General features: G+C 52.8%; 1 protein-coding gene across 3 annotated transcripts in view; it reads left to right on the top strand.

The window, feature by feature from the left end:
• SPSB1 (splA/ryanodine receptor domain and SOCS box containing 1) overlaps nucleotides 1-8882 on the top strand; it is a 70773-nt gene extending 61891 nt beyond the window's left edge. For all 3 annotated transcript variants that reach the window (XM_065935809.1, XM_065935812.1, XM_065935811.1), the window contains exon 3: nucleotides 6853-8882. In XM_065935809.1, coding sequence (XP_065791881.1) covers nucleotides 6853-6980 — 128 coding nt within the window. In that variant the 3' untranslated portion in view covers nucleotides 6981-8882. The remainder of the gene's footprint in view (nucleotides 1-6852) is intronic.
• Nucleotides 8883-19971: the final 11089 nt, after the last annotated feature.

Here is a 19971-nt window from a genome sequence, read left to right as displayed (position 1 = left end):
GGCATGTGTTATGAGAAGCCCACCCCTGAGCTGGACTCTGGGGTGGAGGGGGGAGACTGGAAGTGCCCATAGGCTTGAGCCCCCTCCACACTCTTGGTGTCTGATGAGGATGCTCCTCTGTCCCCACCATAATGCCAGGCAGTGCCAGGGCCCCGTTGGCTTCTCGCCTTCCACTCTCCTAATCAGACATGAATGGGCCCCACTCTGCACTGCTGGCTGGCTTAGGAGGATCCGGATGGGAAACCTGTGAGGGTAAGGCAGCAATCCCAGCCTCTGCAGGATGTTTGATCTTATGTCCTAAAAGATCTTTGGCTGCTGCGTAGAAATGGACGGTGGGGGCAGGAGGGGCCACCGGGAGGCCAGGGAGGAGCCCTGATGGTTGTCCAGGGGAAAGGGCCAGGTCCTGGCGAGGGCCAGGGTGGGCACCACCAGGGTGGGCACCATGGTGGGGAAGTGACATTTGCGATGCTCACTCAACATGTCACAGTGACTCTGTAGGTCTGGAGATAGGACCGTGGTCTGTGGAGACGGAGCTGAAAGCTCTGACCCTGGATGAGGTCACCAAGGAAAGGAAGGAGAAGAGGGCTGAGGCCCAGCCCTGGGGCAAGTCACTGTTTAGGGTTGATGATGAGGAGGAAGGAGAAGTGGAGTAGTTGAGGGGCTGGGGGAGGAGTAGTGTTCTGGAGTCTGTCCCGTCCCAGCACGCCTTGGCTTGTGGACACATCACCAGGTGATCGCTGATGACCCTGACGAGGGTCTTCTGGATAGGGTGGGTTCAAAAGCCTGAGGAAGGGGCTGGTGTAGAGAGGAGGGTGGTGTGCTTATTTCCTGGGGCCACCAGAACAAATGACTGCCAACTGGGAGGCTTAAAGCAAGAGAAATGATGTTTCATCTCAGTTCAGGAAGCCAATTATCTGAAACCAAGTTGTGGGTAGGGTCAGTTCCTTCCTAGGGTTCTGAGAGTCTGCCCCGTCCCAGCACACCTTGGCTTGTGGACACATCACTCAGTCTCTGCCTCATGTGACCTCCTCTGGGTGTGACTTCTTCTTATAAGGACAAGGCTCATCTGACTCCAGTATGTATGAATGCTCAGTCACTCAGTCGTGTCCGACTATTTGTGACTCTATAGACCATAGTAGCCCACCAGGCTCCTCTGTCCATGGGATTTTCCAGACAAGAATACTGGGGTGGGTTGCCATGCCTTCCTCCAGGGGATCTTTCCCACCTAGGGATAGAACCTGAGTCTCCTATGGCTCCTGCATTGCAGGCGGATTCTTTACCGCTGAGCCACCAGGGAAGCCTTACTCCAATGTGACCGCATGTTAACCAGTTACATCTCCAAAGACCCTGTTTCCAATAGGGTCACATTCTGAGGTTTTCAGATGGACCTGAATTTGGTGGGAGGGGTGCTGTCCCACCCACAGTTCCTTCCCCTCCCTGGGCTGCTGCCTTTGGGGGAAATGAGGCAGTAAGAGACAGAGCCCAGAGTTCAGATGGTGGATATCTGTCAGGTGAGGTCAGAGGGCACCCAAGTCCTCTGCCCAGGAGGGTTTGCTTTACTCCCCAGGGCAGCTGAGGAAGGAGGGATGTCAGAGTTCCCCAGAGAACAGGGCATGACAGGCAGAAGCCCTGGCCAAGTCTGACCAGATACATATTCTTGGTGTCAGGCCTGGACAGGGCTCTGCAGTCTTCGAGGTGACTCTGGGCTCTGCAGTCTTCGAGCAGTCTTCTTACTGCTCCCTGGGTCGTCTGGAAAGTCCACTCCCTCCTCCACCCAGTCCCACTTCACCCGGCTGCCGGGTGCTGACCTCAGCAGGGAGCAGCTGTTTGCAGAGCAGGTCAGTCAGAGTCGTCAGAGTCCTGTGCACCCCCTCCCCCGCCTCACCCCACCCTGGGTGCTGCAGTGGGCATTTTGTCCTCCCAGTCTGCCTTCCCCCGAACGCCAGGTGGACCCTCGCTGGAAGAGTCCCTGCCCCAGTGCCGGGACCCTGGGCTGAGCTGGCCTGGAGAGGGCCAGAGCAAAGGCTGTGTGTCCTTGCATGACCTCCACCACTGTCCAGCCACCTCTGATCACAGACCACTTGTTCTGACTCTTCCTTGGGGCTCAAGGTCTCCGGGGCTGAGGCTGCAACCAGAGGGGCTGCTGTGTCATCTTGCTCTTTTCTGAGAAGAGGGGGCAGCAATGGCCATTGAAGGGGAGAGACAGGGCCCAGTTTGGCTCCTAGGCCTGCCCACCCCACTCCTGGAGATGCAGAAGGAAAGGCCTATTTTTTTTTTTTTTACAGTGCTGGGTCTTCGTTGCTGTGAGGGCTTTCTCTAGTTGCAGTGAGCAGATGCTACGCTCTAGTTTCGGTGCTGGGGCTTTTCATTGCAATGGTTTCTCTTGTTGCAGAACACAGGTTCTAGGGCACTGCGGGCTCCGGTAGTTGCGACTCTAGAGCACAGGCTCAGTACTTGTGTTGCACAGGCTTAGTTTCCCTACAGGATGTGGGATCTTCCTGGATTAGGGATCAAAAGTCTCCTGCAGTGGCAGGTAGATTCTTTACTACTAAGCCCAGACCTTTTTTTTTTTTTTTTTTTTTTTTTTTAGTATCTATTTGTTTGGCTGCTCCAGGTCTTAGTTGTGGCCTGTGGGATCTAGCTCCCTGACTAGGAATTGAACCTGGGCCCCCTGCATTAAGAGCATGAAATCTTAGCCAGTGGACCACAGAGAAGTCCCAGGAAAGGCCTATTTTTAAGCAGCAGACCAGCTGTCACTCAAAGGAGAGTCCTTCTGCACCTCTCCCTGCCACTTTTAATGGCACCTCCCATTAAGGAAAGCATTTCCTTGCAGTTCAGCATTTTCAAACTCTCCCTTTTTTGATTCCCAAGACCCAGGAGCTGTGAAGGTGGCGGGTGGAAACGTCTCTGAACTGGGCACTTCCTGACTTGAGACATCCATCCTTGACCTCACAGACCCAAAGTCCATTCACTGCCCGTGGACTGGACACAGAACCAGGCTCTGGGGCTCCGGGTGGGCATCTCTTGGAGAGCTAGGAGGTGACCCTGGCCATGCATATTCAAATCAGCCACCAGGTGGTTGCTCGTCCTGGATATGTGGATGTAGGCACACGGCCTTGTCCAGTTCCTTGTCCTTCTGCTCCCGTAAATAGCACCGGCTCCGCTTCCTGATTCCTGAGCCACACTCTGTGCGGATGGAGCGGGATACAGACCCTACAGCCCCCCACTCCCCACCTGGGCAAAAGGACTGAGGTCGGAAAGGCCTTCTGGGTCCTGGTAGTGACCAACCAGAATCTGTGGGATATATGTTTTTCCTGGCATAATGTCCACATCCATCTCTGGAGCCTTGTGCTCAGTCTCTGCAACCAGACCAGGACCCTGGGCATCATGGTCTTGCCTCCTGTATAATTGGCAGTGGGTAGGGTGGGGGTGAGGATGACCTGCTGTTTAGAAACATTTCTTCCTAAGGGTGTTGATGAGCTGACTTGATACCCATTTAGCCAAGAGGTGGGGATGGGAACTCCCTCTCAGCCCTTCCCACGGCCCAGCAGGCTCTCCATCATAGTCAGTGGCTTTTGAAGCTTTCTCAGGTGCTTTCATGTCTGGGGCTGAGCCACATCCTTGAAGGAGGCAGTGCTGGAGGAGGATGGAGGAGAGTTTCTGAGTGGAGGCATGTGTGCTCAGTTGCTTAGTCATGTCTGATTCTTTGCAACCCCATGAACTGTAGCCCACCAGGCTCCTCTGTCCTTGGGATTCTCCAGGCAAGAATACTGGAGAGGGTTGCCATTTCCTTCTCCAGGCGACCTTCCCAACCCTGGGATTGAAGCTGTGTCCCAACATCTCCTGCATTGGCAGGAGGATTCTTTACCACTGCGCCTCCTGGGAAGCCCTCTGAGTGGAGGAGAGGAGCCCAATTCCCCACTCAAAGGCTCGGAGGACCACTTGCTCCTCATCCTGACATTGCTGGCCTTCAGGAGCTCAGCCAATGGGACTCTGAGGAGCGTCTGGCCCAGACCCCTCTTCTTCCATCTGGGGAAGCTGAGGCCCGGGGGAAGGGAGCCCTTTGCTTGAGGTGAGGCTGCTATGCAGGTGAAGGTGAGGAGCCGGGTCTGGGGTCTCTGAGGCAGGTCCAGTGAAGGAGACCAGGTCTCTGCAGGCCGGCAGGTGGGACAATTCCATCCCAACCCACCAGGAGTCTATGGGATCCTTGACCCGAACAGATGGAACATCATTTAGTTAATCCTCCTTCCTCCAGGAAAGGCCCCATTTCAAAGCTTTCCATGAAAAATATCTACCACTTCCATCCTGTCTCCTGGGCTTCCCTGGTAGCTCAGACAGTAAAGAATCTGCCTACAGTGTGGGAGACCTGGGTTCACTTCCTGGGTTGGGAAGATCCCCTGGAGGAGGGCATGGCTGCCCACTCCAGTATTCTTGCCTGGAGAATTCCATGATGGAGGAGCCTGGCAGCGTGGCTGCATGGGGTCTCAAAGAGTCAGACGTGACTGAGCAACTGACACTACTACGACTATCCTGTCTCCTGGGACTGCCCAGGGGAGATAAAGAGCCATTGTCTGTCTTCGTTTAAAGCCTGGAACGTCATAAATGCCCTGTCAAGCCTAAGATGTATTCTCTTTTTAAATAACAGCTTTACTGTGATATAATTCACATGCCATGCAATTCACCCATTAAATTGCAGCGTGCGGTGACCTCTAGCCTACTAACAGCTGTGTAGCCACTGGTGTGGTTCATCTTAGAACACTTTCATCATCACCAAGGGGAACCCCTACTCAGTCATTCCCTGTTTCCCCAAAAACCGCCAGCCTTAGGATTTGGTCTTCAATTGCTGAATTTTTATTTATTTATTTATATTTTTGGCCACACAGTGCACGGTTTGCTGGATCTTAGTTCCCTGACCAGGGATTGATCCCAAGCCATCGGCAGCATAAGCACCAAGTCTTAACCACTAGTATGTGATGTATATGAAAGTCACTAAGTCGTGTCCGACTCTTTGCGACCTCATGGATTATATGGTCCATGGAATTCTTCAAGCCAGCATACTGGAGTGGGTAGCCTTCCCCTTCTCCAGGGGATCTTCCCAACCTGGGGATCAAACCCAGGTCTCCTGCATTGCAGGCGGATTCTTTACCAGCTGAGCCACAAGGGAAGCCCAAGAATACTGGAGTGGGTAGCCTATCCCTTCTCCAGCAGATCTTCCTGACCCAGGAATTGAACTGGACCACCAGGGAATTCCCAATGACTGAATTTTTTAATATTCTTTTTAATGTTCTGAGACACACTGGTGAATATTAAAGAACTTTCATCCACTTTTTAATTGGTAGAATGGGATCTCAAGGGAAATGCTGGGGGTCTTCTCAGTTTTTTGGTTTGACTTTTTATTTTGTTCACAAGGAAGTTTGGGAAGACCATGGACGAGGTCACAGATCCGCTCACTTCAGCTCCTTGTGTGTCCAGCACCCCGAGCAGGGACGGCCCCCAAGCCGTTCATGTGTGCTCACCTGTACCTGGCTTCATGGATGAGAGCAAGGAGGAGTCAGCCAGGCATGGTGGGGCGGAGATGAGCAGAGCCCATGACAACTCAGCAGCCTCTGGGGCCTTGGAGGGCATGACTTTCTGGTTCCTTCTGGAGCAGAGGGTTTATCTGAGATGCAGGTTGTGTGGAGCCTCTCTTGCAGGAAGCTAGGTCTTAGGCCCTCCCAGGGACACAAGGGCAGAGGTGCCCTTGCAGGCTGCTGCCAGAAGCCCCCTGGGATCCAGGGTCCTGATGCAGCTCTGCCATGAACTGGGCCCCAACTGCAGGGGTTTGGATCCCGGCCTATAATCCTGGCACTTCTGTCCCCTCTGCACCTGAGTGCCCTCAGCTGTGAAATGGAGAGGAGAACCGTCCCTGTGAGCAGTTGGGTTAACACGGAATGATTCTCCTCCTGAAAGACCAAGTGGGGTCTGGGACTGGATATATGCGGGGGAGAGTCCATGAAGAGGGCCTCTAGTTCAGTGGCTTAGAGCCAACCCTGATCCTAACCCTTGCTCCTTTTCCTGCCAGTGGTGTGGCCCTGGGCAAGTTATTTGTACTTTATCCCTCAGTTTCTTCATCAGTAAAATGGGGATGATGATCATGGTATGGCTCTCCCTGTGATTATTAAATCATTCGTAACAACCCACTCCAGTATTCTTGCCTGGAGAATCCCAGGGACAGGGGAGCCTGGTGGGCTGCCGTCTATGGGGTCGCACAGAGTCGGACTCGACTGAAGTGACTTAGCAGCAGCAACAGACAATCACGGGGATTAAATAAGGGCTTACAAGGGGGCCTCGCCCAGTGAGTTTTCTGTGTTAGCAATTAATAACTGATTTTTTTTAAAGGTAAAATGAGACAGAAATCAAACCAATATTGTAAAGCAATAATCAATCAATTAAAAACAAATAATTTTTTTTTTAAGTTAAAATGAGGGGAACCTTCAGTGGTCCAGAGGTTAGGACCCCAGGCTTTCACTACTGAGGGTCCAGGTTCCATCCCCGGTCGGAGAACTAAGACCCCATTGGCCACGCTGCATTGCCAAAAAAAAGCTAAAAGGAGTTAATTTGTAGTCATCTGGGTATTAAAACTAGTATCAAGACTTCCATGGTGGTCCAGTGGCTAAGAGTCTGAGTTTCCAATGTACAGGGCCTGAGTTCGACCAACCAAGACCCTGTGCAGCCAAATAAATAGATCAATAAACATTTTTTTAAAAAACATCTAGTATCAGTCAGTGATGCTATGGCTGCTGCTGTGAGTGTTTGCTCTCAGACCACCCGGAGCCGTACTAACAGGCGTCCTCTCTCTCCTCCTATCCGCAGCGGAGCCCTTACCGCTCATGGATCTCTGCCGTCGCTCGGTGCGCCTGGCCCTGGGGAAGGGGCGCCTGGGTGAGATCCACGCGCTGCCACTGCCCGCCTCCCTCAAGGCCTACCTCCTCTACCAGTGATGCTCCGCCTGGGACCGCCAGCACAACCACCCCCGCCCGGTGCCAACTCACTGAGCCACCACAGCACCACGAGCCTTGGACCGGCGTCCGAGGCGTGGGAGGAAGTCCCGGCTTCCTTTTCATCCTCCCTGGCTGCCCCGCCGGACACAGAAGGCTTTGGATACGGGCCCTTCTGCTCCCCTTCTGGACCTTGGCAGAAATCCCCCGCATGCCGTATCACAGCCCCTCCTTGGAAAAAACACAGAGGATAAACTGCTGCCCTGAGCGCTGATCTGCTCTTGGGGTGGCCTGGGTGCTCCCCACACCTGCCGGGACCCCCCGGTGCCGAGAACAGATCCCAGGGGCGCTATGAGGTGCTTTGATGGGGGCCAGCGCCCGCCCGGCAGGGCAGCCACAGCGGACGAAGCTCAGGATGTCAGAAGCTCACCATGGCCACCGAGGCAGAAACCAAAATGGGACCTTCCCTAGGCGCATGAGCACCCAGCATCAGTCCTGGCTGCCGGTGCCTCCATACCCTGTATTTATTCTTTTAACAGTAACAAAAGCCATTTATTTATTCCATTTAGAAAGGACACTTTGTTCGGGTCACTTCTCTCTGGAGTGTTCTGTTGCTTTTCTTCCACCTGCCCCTTCCTGGGATGTGTGTGCCTCACCTGGCCCTTTCGCTGGGTCATGTTTGTGATGTGTCCCCATGCGGGCACAGGGGGACCTCTGTGTGGGTCCCTTGATCTACAGTTTCCAGGGGGCTCTGCTCCTGAGTGCCCGAGCGGGCCCCTGAAAGGGCACCTCACGTGCAATAATGAGTGTCTTGGGGACCTGTCTGCAAGGGCAGTGGCAGCTCCCTGCGTCCCCCCGGACAGCCACTTGTCACTTGGGCTCATCCATTTTTGCACGTGGTTTTATTTTTTCAGTCTTCTGTGGGGTTTTTTGGTGTGGGTTTGGTTTCGTTTTCGCTTTCCTACCTGAGATTTGCCACGTGAATACTCAGAAGCTCTGGCTTCCCCCATCGAGTACCTGCCGAAACAAGACAGGGGGATGAGTGGGTCTGAGAGGCCAGGGGCAGGGCAGGGTGGGGGAGACCAGAGCGAGTTGGTGCCTGTCTCCGCTTGGTGCCCCTGTCCGGGCTCTGGGCTGAAGTGGAGCAGCCTCAGTTCATCACGGTGCCCCAGAGCCATGGGGTGGGGCAGGGTGGGGTGGGGCGGGCAGCCTGCAGTGGGGGGGACGCACCCTCCCTTGCACAACTCCCCCACGTAGCAGACCCCAGCACCTGCCACCAAGTCACCTTTTCTTATGTCTTGAAGTCCACCCTCTTAGAATCTGCCTTCTGTTCATTTCTGTACAGGTACAATAGATGACTTTATTTGTTTAAAATGTTTAATATATATGCATATATATTTGTCCGTAAAAATTATGTTTTAAACAGCTGCTGTAGGGTACCTTTTTTTAAAAAAAAAAAAAAGTCTTCCAGTGGAGTATATTTTTTAAAGCACAAAATTGGTGCCAAGACTGGGTGAGGAATGTAAATTTCCCCTTGATCTTCGGAGGTTTGTTTTTCCCCCAGTGGGTGGGAGGAACCGAACCTGAGACGTTTAAAGACTGTCCTCACTCCTGTTTCAGGATGGGCCATGTTCTGATGAATGTTACACATGAGAGGGTCTCATTAGACAGATCCCAGCCTTATCACCTTGACCCAGTCGTCTCCCACAGACGCTGGACAAACCCCCAGACTCCTTGTCATCTCTCTGCACCCCCAACACCCCAGCTCCCCCAACCTCAGCCCCACCCGTCTTTCCTCTCAGCCCAGAGCCTTGTGGCCTGTACAGTTTTGAAACTCCTGTTCTATTTTATGATGGTTGATAATAGTCAGTAACCTAATAAAGGAAAGTTTATTAAAATACAAAAGCTCTTTGGAGTCCCTCTTTGAGCCCTGTGCTATGCTGTGGTTAGTCGCTTCAGTCCTGTCTGACCCTTTGCGGCCCCATGGACTGTAGCCCGCCAGGTTCCTCTGTCCGTGGGATTCTCCAGGTGAGAATACTGGAGTGGGTTGCCATGCCCTCCTCCAGGGGATCTTCCCTAAGGTGACTTTGAGTTTTAGGGGAAGGGGAAGGGCATGATGACGGACCCCTCCCGGGTTCATGGTTTTCAACAACAGATAATGGGGTGACTCCCCAGAGCCCTTGGTGGGGGGTGGAGTGCCATCAGGGGTCCCAGATGGAGGAGGAGAATCCCAGAGGGATGATCCTAGAACATCCTCATCCTTTTTCAGAAGTTCATGAGCCTGCAGCTCAGTTAGGGACTCGCTGAACTAGTAGAAAGGATTCTGCACATCAGCAAGGACCCTCGGCTTATTGTTCAGTTGACTGTTGGCTTTTCAGAGTCCAAGCACTGGGCACTCAGCTAAAGGACCTGGTCCTTCACCCATCTTTGCATCCCCAGTGCCAGGCGCACAGGAAGGCTGAATGAGCCCATTCTGCTAGCTGCTCCCCACTCCGAACCCCAGTGGAGAAGACAGGACGTTCTGGCTTAGAGAACTGGTGACTGATAAAGTGAAGAATCAAGAAGTTTACTAGATATGACCACACATCATGACTAGTTTCCAAAGAATTAACAAGAGTGCATTCCACTCCCTCTGTGTGTGCATGTGTGCTCGCTCACTCAGTCGTGTCTGACTCTTGGCGACCCCATGGACTGTAGCCTGCCAGGCTCCTCTGCCCTTGGGGATTCCCAGGCGAGAATACTGGAGTGGGTTGCCATTTCTCCTCCAGGGGATCTTCCCAAGCCAGGGATCGAACTCATGTCTCCTGCGTCTCCTGCATTGGCAGGCGGATTCTTTACCACTGAGCCACCTGGGAAGCCCTCAGCTCCCTGTGGGCACTTTTTGTTCTAAAGGCACGGTGGGATCTGCTGGTGCTGGGCAAACTGCCCTGATCTGAGGGCCCAAGACCCCCGGGACCAAGGTCCCCTGTCACTTTCTCTGGGAACCTCCTGGCCAGCTTTCCTGAGACCACTTACATCAGAACCAGCTGAGGGGTGTTAGTTAAGATGTTCGTCTCTGGACCCTGCCTGAGATGGACAGAATGGACATTTCCGGGACCAGGTCCAGGGATGCGTGACTCCCTCCAGCTCCCCAGGTGACCTTCTGTGAGAGTTTGGAGACCACTGGTGGTGACTAGGTCAACTCTATTCCTGGAAAAGTTGCAGGGTAAAGGGAAATCCTTTCGGTGTGTGGCTGGGTTGGCCCAGCAAGAAGCACATGGCCTCCTGAATCATACCTGGGTTCCAATGTTTCTCTGACCCTCATGAGCTGTGTGATCCTGGTGAGATGGTCCCCATCTCTGAGGAGGGTAGCAAGAGTGACAAAAGTCTTTAATTTTTTTTTAATATATTTTTAAAAAATTATTTATTTTTGTTTGCACTGGGTCTTCATTGCTGTGCATGGGCTTTCTCTAGCAGAGATGATGAGGGCTACTCTCTAGTTGTGGTGCATGGGCTTCTCATCACACTGGCTTCTCTTGTTGCAGAGCATGGGCTGTAGGCACAGGGGCTTCAGTATTTGTTTCATGTGGGCTCAATGGTTGTGGAGCATTGGCTTTGCTGCCCTACGGCATGTGGCATCTTCCCAGACCAGGAATTGAACCTGTGTCCCTTGCACTGGCAGGCAGATTCCTAACCACTGTACCACCAGGGGAATCCTGTGACATAAGGCTCTAGAACAGAGCCAGACTTATCAGCAAGTGTGCAAACACATGCTCTCATAGCTCTTGCACTTCTGGAAAATGACAGTTCCCAGGTTGGAACTGGTCTCCGAGAACGAACGAATCATTCCTCATCCAACTTCCTGAGAGATATACATTCTTCTCAGGTAACGTCTCCAAAGATCAAGGTGGGTGTTGGGAGAAGGGACCCCTAGATGCCTTCCCCAGATGCGGTTGGAGGAAAGGGGTGGGCTGAACTTATTTTTAGGTTGGAGTTCATGTCTGGGTTGCCACTCCAACTTGCTTAGAAGGAGATGGCAGGAGGAGGAGAAGGGTCAGGGGGTGGAGAGGGGATGGGGGTGGGTGGCAGAAACAGAGGGAAAATAAGGGCCTTTGTGTTACCGGGAGACTTCTGGGGAGCAGGGTTTTGTGTTGAAGGGAGTGGTCTTAATAAAACCATGGTGCAGACTGGCCCATGTGGTTGTAATTAATACCCTGCCTTCAAGCAGGTAGCAGGCTCTCAGGCTTGGCCATAGATGGGAAGAGCCCCCTCCTCCCTCCACCGTCCATCTCCTGCACATGACTCCCCACCCGCCCTCAGTCCTGCTCCTCCTCGGCGGCGAGATGAGGAATGTGGATTTACTGAACCATAAAGTATGCTGGGGGAGCTGGGGAGGGGGCCGAAGACAGAGCAATTAGTTCATGCTCCAGTCCAGACACCCAAACATGGTTGGAGGCCAGCTGCAAGGAATATTTGAAATAAATGAGCTGCCTGGGGCCAGGAGTTTGCTGTGTTTTCTGTGCGGGGCCATGGCAACCAGGGAGGAAATCATGAGCTAGGGATTGGACTCTAGAATCAACAAATGATGTCCTGGCTGAACAAGACCGGAGGAAGCCACTCAGGGCTCTCTGAGGGCTTCTCAGGGTTCAGCTGCCGACGGGCAGGACTGCTTGAGTGTACTCCTGGTGGACGTGGTGGATTCCTGTCCCAGCTTCAGCCCTCTCTGCCATCCATGGAGTTCTGCTCTGACTTTTCTTTCTTTCTTTCAAGAAAAGAGAAAGCTGAAATCTCCCTGGAACCTTTCTTCCTAGGCTGGAGAACAGCTGCTGGTCTGATAATGCTATTCCTGGGCAGAAGGGATGTTCCCACTGGGAAAGCCTAGGTCAAGGGCAGCTGAATGCATGGAAGGTGGCACTGGTCTTGCTCTGGGGTCTGTCTGCCCACCCAGCTCTGCAGCAGCCTCCTCTGTAACTACTTTGTAGGTACAAAAGGCAAAGGCCCCATGAATCCCTTCCCTGACTCTTCTGAGTGTGGACCTCACAGCCCTCCCTAAGAATGTGTCTTATAGAAGCACAGGAATAACAGAACCTAGTCTGGGGCCCTTAACTTGAATCAAATACCTCCTGCATCTGAATCATCTGGTAACCTCAAGGAAAAAAGCAAAATCTCAGAAATGTTGATGCCACAGGTGGGATCTGGGAGTCTGCCTCTTGAAACACCTGTAGCTGATTGGGAGACATTATCCTCTGAGACCCATGCAGACCTCTCTCTGGTCCTCTTTTCCTTCAGAGACCTGCAAGGAGCTGTGATCCAGAGGAGCTTGGTGAGCACTGGAGTGGAAGGTTCCATGGGAATCAGCTCCACCCACTTTGAAGTGCAAGCAAGCAAGTGCAAGCCCCGAGAGCTGGGGATGTGAAGCCAGCATCCTGCGGGGGCACAGAAGTGCTTCTCTTGGAGGAGTGAACAGGATGGGTCCAAGGGGAAACCTCAGGCCTGAACTTTGGCTTTGCCTGGGAAACCAGCCCCGTGAAAGCTGAACCAGGAGCTGACAGGCGCCACAACCCAAGCACCTCCCATCAGGGCCAGTCACTCCACAGATGCTCTCGGCTACTTCCCGTGACCTCAGGACTCACCCAGGACCATGTGCCCCCATTTCCTCATGGCATAAGGAGCAGGCGTTCCACTCCCCCTCACACCTGCACTCTGAGGCCCCTCCTGTTGAAAGATTTTCAACCAAGCCCATTTATGAAGTACCTTCCCGATGATTTCTGCTAAGCAAAGCAGCCATTAGGCTGCTGATAGCTTCAAGGAGAGCAAACTTCAGGCTCCAAGTAGATAACCTCACCTTCCTGCTGATCCATGTATTGACAGGGGAAGAGCCCGGACTCCAGAGCCAGGACAGCCCAGAACTGATGCCCAGCTCCCCTCCTCATCGCCTGTAGGGGAACAAGAGCCCCAAGAGCCTTGCTATCTCCATCTATGAAGTAAGAGCCATTCTTTCCTGCTGAGGAGGCCCACTGAGACACTATGTGCTTAGGGCAGGATACATGAGGGTAGCTGGTACCAAGCATTCCTGCCTCACCACTTTCCACCTGGCTCTTTTTAAAAATTGAGCTGAGGACTTCCCTGGCAGTCCAGTGGTTAGGAATCCACCTCTCCATGCAGGGGACACAGGTTCAATGCCTGGTCTGGGAAGACCCACATGCCTCAGAGCAAATAAGCCCATTGTTGTTCAATTGCTCAGCCGTGTCTGTCTCTTGTTGACCCCGTGGACTGCAGCATGCCAGGCTTCCCTGTCCTTGACCATCTCCTAGAGCTTGTTCAAACTCATCACCATCGAGTGGTGATGCCATCCAACCATTTCGTCCTCTGTCATCTCCTTCTCCTCCTGCCTTTAATCTTTCCCAGTATCAGGGTCTTTTCTAATGAGTCGGCTCTTTGCATCAGGTGGCCAAAGTATTGGAAATTCAGCTTCAGCGTCAGTCCTTCCAATGAATATTCAAGCCCGTGCCCCACATCTATTGAACCTGTGCTCTAGAGCCCGGGAGACACAACTACTGAAGCCCATACGGCCAGAGCCTGTGTTCTGCAATAAGAGAAGCCACTGCAGTGAGAAAGTTGTACATCACAACTACAGAGTAGCCTCCGCTTGCTGCAACCAGAGAAAAACCCATGTAGCAACGAAGACCCATCACTGCCAAAATAAATGATTTTTTAAAAGTGAGTTTGTAAAAACTTAAAACACTGCCCCATGCACAGTAAGTGATCAATAAAAGTAGCCGGTGTGGTTATTTGCATACTGCCAGGGGTGCCCAGAGACCCTTGTCTGGGCTCCAGTGGCACAGGGGACCAACGAGACTTTTCTGGGAGGGGATCGTGCAAGGCAGTTGCCTGGGCCTGGGAGCTTCTTTCCTTCTGGATGGAAATGAGGTCACTTTTCTAAAAATCAGTCTCATTGTCAGGGCAGCAGAGTATCCAGCAGTTAAGAGCAGCATGGCCAGGCTCAGTTTTTCTGACCCCCAGTCTCCACACTGTTATTGTTTCTGGTTTCTGCCGCAATGAGCTACCAGACCCTGGGTGGTTTCAAACAGCATGCGTTTATTGTCTTACAGTTCTGGAAGTCAGAAGTCCAAACTCCAGGTGTGGACAGAGCCCTGCTCCCTCTGGAGGCTCTCGTGGAGGGAAATCCTTCCTGCCTCTTCCAGCTTCTGCTGGCTCCAGACTTTCCTGGCTGATGACCACATCCCTTCAACCCCTGCCCCTGTCATCAAGTGGCCTTCTCCCACTGTGTCTCCATGTCTGTATTATAAGGACAATCGTCACTGGGTTTAGAGCCTACCTGAATTATCCAGGATCCTTAACGCGATGGCACCTAAGACCCTTTTTCCAAGTAAGGTCACACTGACAGGTCCAGGGTTGGAACAAAGACCTGTCTTTCTAAGGGCCGCCATTCAACCCTCTACACACATCCCTAGAATGGAGTTCATAAGGTACCCACTCATGCCCATAAGGATTTATGAAACAAACAATAAAGGTTAGAAAACATAGCCCAGTGCCAGACTGGGCTGGGTGTGCTGGGTGCTGCCACAAGGTGAGAATTCCCAGAGTTATCAGCTATAGCCCTACAGCCCTCCTGCCCCTGCTCTGATGGCCTGTCCCAGAAGAGCATGTTGGCTGTGGAATTGATGAATGGTGGGCACCCAGGCTGGGCGTGGGAGCCTGGAGGCCAGGCTCAGGCCAGGATGTGGAGAGAATTCGGAATTTGACCATGGACAGAGGACGTGGCCCCTCTTTCTGGGTTTCCCTCTGATCAGCTCCAGTGAGCTGGAGGCATGATCTGGAAAGGTGTGGGCTTTACTCAGGTGTCATCAGAAACTGAGGCCGGGCCAGGGGCAGGAAGCCCTGTGCCCCATGCCCTGTGGACCCTCACTGCCCACCTCCCCATCTTTCTCTGGGACAGAGGGAGGCACTCCCACCCTGCAGCCTCTGTAGCCACACAAGGAAATGGAATGCGAACCCTGGGCTATTTAAAGAGCACGAGAGCCGGGGGCGCGGCTGGGACCCGGCCAGGCAGGGAGCCTCAGGTCGGCCCGGGGCTCCTCTTTGCACATGGCTTGATTTACGGGAGGGCCGCGAGCAGCTCCAACTTCAGACAGAGAACTATTTGAAGCAGCTGCCAGATGTTGTGTCTGAGTTGGGTTTTTACAAGTTGCTTACTGGTTAGCAGCCTGCCTCCCGCCGGAGTTCATCTTGCCCCAGCGGGTTCGGGGCCCTGGCACCGGCCCACGATGGGCCTTTGTTCAGCCTCCTTGCCGCTCCCTCCCGCGCAACCCAGGCCTGCTCTGCCTTGAGTGGAGCCAGCCTGGGAGACTGATTCCCAGAGCATCCAACCTGGCTGGGGTGGCAGCATGGCCCTGACTTCGGGGTGTCTCGAAGGCACCGGAAGCTTGTGCAATGTTCCACTGGGATGCTGTTCAGTCACTAAGTTGTGTCCGACTCTGCAAGACTCCATGGACTACAGCACGCCGGGTATTTACATCCTTCCCTGTCTGGTTGGATGGCATCACCAACTCGATGGACATGGGTCTGGGTGGACTCCAGCAGTTGGTGATGGACAGAGAGGCCTGGCGTGCTGCGGTTCATGGGGTCGCAAAGAGTCGGACATGACTGAGCGACTGAACTGAACTGAACTGTCTCCCTGAGTTTGCTCAAATTCATGTCCATTAGTCAGTGATTCTGTCTAATCATCTCATCCTCTGTCACCCCTTTCTCCTTTTGCCTTCAGTCTTTCTCAGCATCAGCATCTTTCTCAACAAGTTGGCTCTTCACATCAGGTGGCCAAAGTATTGGGGCTTCAGCTCCAGCATCAGTCCTTTCAGTGATAGGCAGGGTCTAAAACCAACCTTGAGACCCCTATGGACAGCTCTGCAAGGAACGCCCCTTGGAGCAGGCCTTATCTGCCAGGGCTGTCCCCAGGAGGTGCGGACCCAGAACTCACCCTTTCTTCCCAGCTCTTCCATCCTGGTCCCACTTTGGCCACCTGATGCCAGCCTGTTCAAATGGAGCATGGAAAACCACAGGAGCCCAGAGTTGAGACCACAGTTCATTTGGGGGTGGGGGGTGTCCCAGTGCGAGACTATTGGGGTCCACAGAACTTGGGCTTGGGGGGTTGCTTCTCAGCCCCTCTCCACACCAAGGAGGCCTGTGGGGAGAGTCACATGACTCAAGTGTTCACTTCCCGAGGCCACTTGGAATGACTGCTCAGAAGCTTGCTCTGGGGCAGAGCAGGCAACCAGGGGAAAGGGTGGGGACAGGGGGTGGGGTGCTGAGGAGCCAGGAGGGAGGGAGGTTGTGCAATTAATCTTGTTGCATGTGAAAGCACACTTGTGTCCGTCCAGGAATCCCGAAGGCCACCAAAGTGGACACAGTGTTCAGTCCACTCCTGAAAGTGCCAACAATGTTTTGTCCACTGAGCAAGAGAACATCCACGGCTAGTGCCTGCATCTGGCTCTCCCTTAAATGAAATGCCTCTGGGGGCCACGCTGGGAGGAGCTGTGTGGGGTGTGGGTGGGGGCAGCTCGCCGGGCCCTGGGGGGGCCTGCCTCCCCCGGGACACAAGGGGAGGCTCCCCAGACTGCCTGTTCTGGCAGTCCTCAGGGACCCACCTCTGCACCACCCTTTCCCAACCCTGCTTGCTTTTAACTTCTGAATCTTCCAGAGAACTTGAAAGAGAGATGGCAACCAGGGCACCTTCTCCCCCAAGAGCCCAGGTTCCTGTGGCAGAATTTAGGAAGTCCTCAGGCCCACCCCCTGCAGGATGAGGCCTGCCAACAGTCGAAAGAAGCTCAGAGACCCAGGCAAGGTGGCGCAAAGGCTGGAATTTGGGGCTTAGATTTAGAATATCAATTACCAAGAAAATAAAGTCTATCACTGCTTCCATTGTTTCACCATTTATTTGCCATGAAGTCATGGGACCGTATACCATGATCTTAGTTTTTTGAATGTTGAATTTTAAGCCAGCTTTTCACTCTCTTCTTTCACTTTCCTCAAGAGGCTCTCAGTTCCTCTTCATTTTCTGCCATAAGGGTGGTGTCATCTGCATATCTGAGGTTATTGATATTTCTCCCAACAATATTGATTGATTCCAGATTTTCTTGGGCTCCAGAATCACTGTGGACAGTGACTGCAGCCATGAAATTAAAAGATGCTTGCTCTTTGGAAGTAAAGCTATGACCAACCTAGACAGCATATTAAAAAGCAGAGACATTACTTTGTCAACAAAAGTCTGTGTAGTCAAAGCTATTGTTTTTCCAATAGTCATGTATGGATGTGAGAGTTGAACCAAAAAGAAGGCTAAGTGCCGAAGAATTGATGCTTTTGAACTGTGGTGTTGGAGAAGACTCTTGAGAGTGTCTTGGACTGCAAGGAGATTAAACCAGTCAGTCCTAAAGGAAATCAATCTTGAATATTCATTGGAAGGACTGATGCTGAAGCTGAAGCTCCAATACTTTGGCCACAAAGATTAAAGGCAGGAGGAGAAGGGGGCGACAGAGGATGAGATGGTTAGATGGCATTACCGACTCAATGGACATGAGTTTGAGCAAATTCCAGTAGACGGTGAAGGACAGGGAAGCCTGGCGTGCTGCAGTCCACAGGGTTGCAAAGAGTCAGACATGACTTAAAAACTGAACAACAACTACAACTGGCCAAGTTCATGGTGTTGCAAAGATCAAATAAGGCCTCAGCATGGGCAAAGCCTTGAGAAGTTGCAAAGTCTGAGCTTGCCCAAGATCTTTTTATCATATCTGTTTGTGAGAAAGTGAGAAAGATAAGCATCTGACAGAGCCTGCTGCTCCCAGAAAGCACCTGTCCTTCAGGTACTATGGCTCCTCTTTATGCAGCCAGGAGCCATCCCTGGAAGTTGGGGATCCCTTCTGAGTATCCCCAACCCCCAGTTTCCTAGAAAGGTGAGCGGGGGATGAGCTGAAGTAGCAGCCCGCCTAGAGTCACCTCTGGAGGACAGGCCCTAGAAGTCGTCCTGGTCACCTAGAAGGGAGATAGCAACCTCTCCCTGCAGGAGATCCCATGAGAATTTGGAGAAGAGGCACACAGCTCCTGTTGTCCCATTAGGCAAGCACATCTTGATCCTTTGTCTGAGTCAAACAGGTGGGGACTCCAGGAACTCAGACTCAGAAAACCAGACTTCTGAACAGCAAGTTCAGTGGGAAGACACAGACTAGCACAAGTGGGAGATGGGGCTCTGCATCCAAGTGATACAGATTGAGGAACAACCGACTTTACCAGGGGATTGGGCCATGGATGCCCGAGCAGGGTTTTGAAGGATGAATAGGAGTTTTCCAGAAGGAAGAAAAGTGAGTCTATTTGTTTAGGTTCCTCTGTAAAATAGGGATGGTAATAGGAGCTGCCTTGTTGAGTGGCTATTTTTAAGGTACAGGGGACAGGCTTTTTTTTTTAAGTATAGTGTCTGGGCACAAACAGTGCCGTTTAAGGGTTGAGTGTGTGCTAAGTCGCTTCAACCATGTATGACTCTGCAACCCTATGGACTGTGGCCTACTGGGCACCTCTGTCCATGGGATCCTCCAGCAAGAATACTGGGTGGATTACCATTTCCTTCTCTAGGGGATCTTCCAGACCAGGAATCAAATCCACATCTCCTGAGTCTCCTACATTGGTACTACCACTAGCGCCACCTGGGAAGCCTGATCACAACGTCTGCAAGTGACCAAAAATACAATCCTGAGAACTCGCTGTGCACCAGTAGGTGCTCTTTGCACACATTAAAGCATGCAGTCCTACCAACAGCCCTCTGTTGTTCCCACGATCTCGGATACTCAGAGAAGCTCATTCAGTTACCCAAGGCCACACAGCTGAAGTGATGAGGGCAGAATTCAAAACCAGACCTCCCTGGCACCAAACCCTAGGTTCTTGACCTCAGGCTCCACCACCTTCCTCGGGCAGCCAAGAGCTTTCTGCCACCCTGCATTCATTCATTCATTCATTCATTCATTCAGCATGTGTCCAGCAAAGACACTGTGCTGGATGCTGTGTTGGGCCCTAAGTGTGGTTTCTGGGCACAGAGTGGACTCTTCCTGCCATAGGGATGAGAGATTGGGCATCGTGTCTATCTGGCTTGCTACTTGGTCTTGGCACATGGTACATTTCAGCAAATGCACATGGGGTGAACAAGAGAAGAGGTTAGGATGGTGGGCTCAGCTCATGATTTGGAGGGGCAGCAGGAGAAACCCTCAGGCTTTCTGAAGGTGAAAGAGAGGCAGCCAAGTCTTTTCTGACCACACAGGCCCCTAGTACAGGGACCAGGCAGGGGGCAATGTTAAGATGAGGACTTGACATCGTGAGGTCAAGGCAGCATTTAAGGCAATGAAGGAAACTTGGGACTTCCCTGGTGGTCCAGCGGCTAAGAAGCCATGCTCCCAATGCAAGGGGCCCCAGGTTCTATCCCTTATCAGGGAATTAAGTCCTACAGGCTGCAACTGAGAGCTCACACGCTGCAACTGAAGATCCAGCATGCCGCAAGGAAGATGGAAGACTGTGAGTGCTGCAACAAAGACCTAAAGCAACCAAGTAAATTTTAAAAAGAAGAGGAAGAGGGAACTTGTCCCTTCAGCTGACACTGGGTGGGGGTCTGGATGGGAGGGCCGGACATGCTTGGGACAACAGGAAACACCAGGAGAGGTCAAATTCCTTTCTCCCAGCCAAGCAGACCCCTGGGCCCCATCTGCTCAAGGGTTTATCTGTTGTGCGCTGTCACACCCTGGCCTTCTGTTCATAGGAGAGGCCGGGACCCAGGCGGTTCACGCAGCATCCTGTGCTCCATAAGCCCCGGGCTCTCTGTCCCCGGCAGGCTTGCAAGGGAGTTACTCGCATCCACATCCCTCCAAAGGCAAGGCTCAGAGGGGAGCTGGGATGGTCTGCTGGGGGCAGAGCAGGGGCCTGCCTCACTTCACTCCATGGGAGCTCCCTCCTGTGTCCGATG

The sequence above is a fragment of the Muntiacus reevesi genome, chromosome 5 (assembly GCF_963930625.1).
Source record: "Muntiacus reevesi chromosome 5, mMunRee1.1, whole genome shotgun sequence".
In the NCBI taxonomy this organism is placed as follows: domain Eukaryota; kingdom Metazoa; phylum Chordata; class Mammalia; order Artiodactyla; family Cervidae; genus Muntiacus; species Muntiacus reevesi.
The sequence above is the reverse complement of the archived record's forward strand: the minus strand, read 5'-3'. Positions and strand labels throughout refer to the sequence as shown.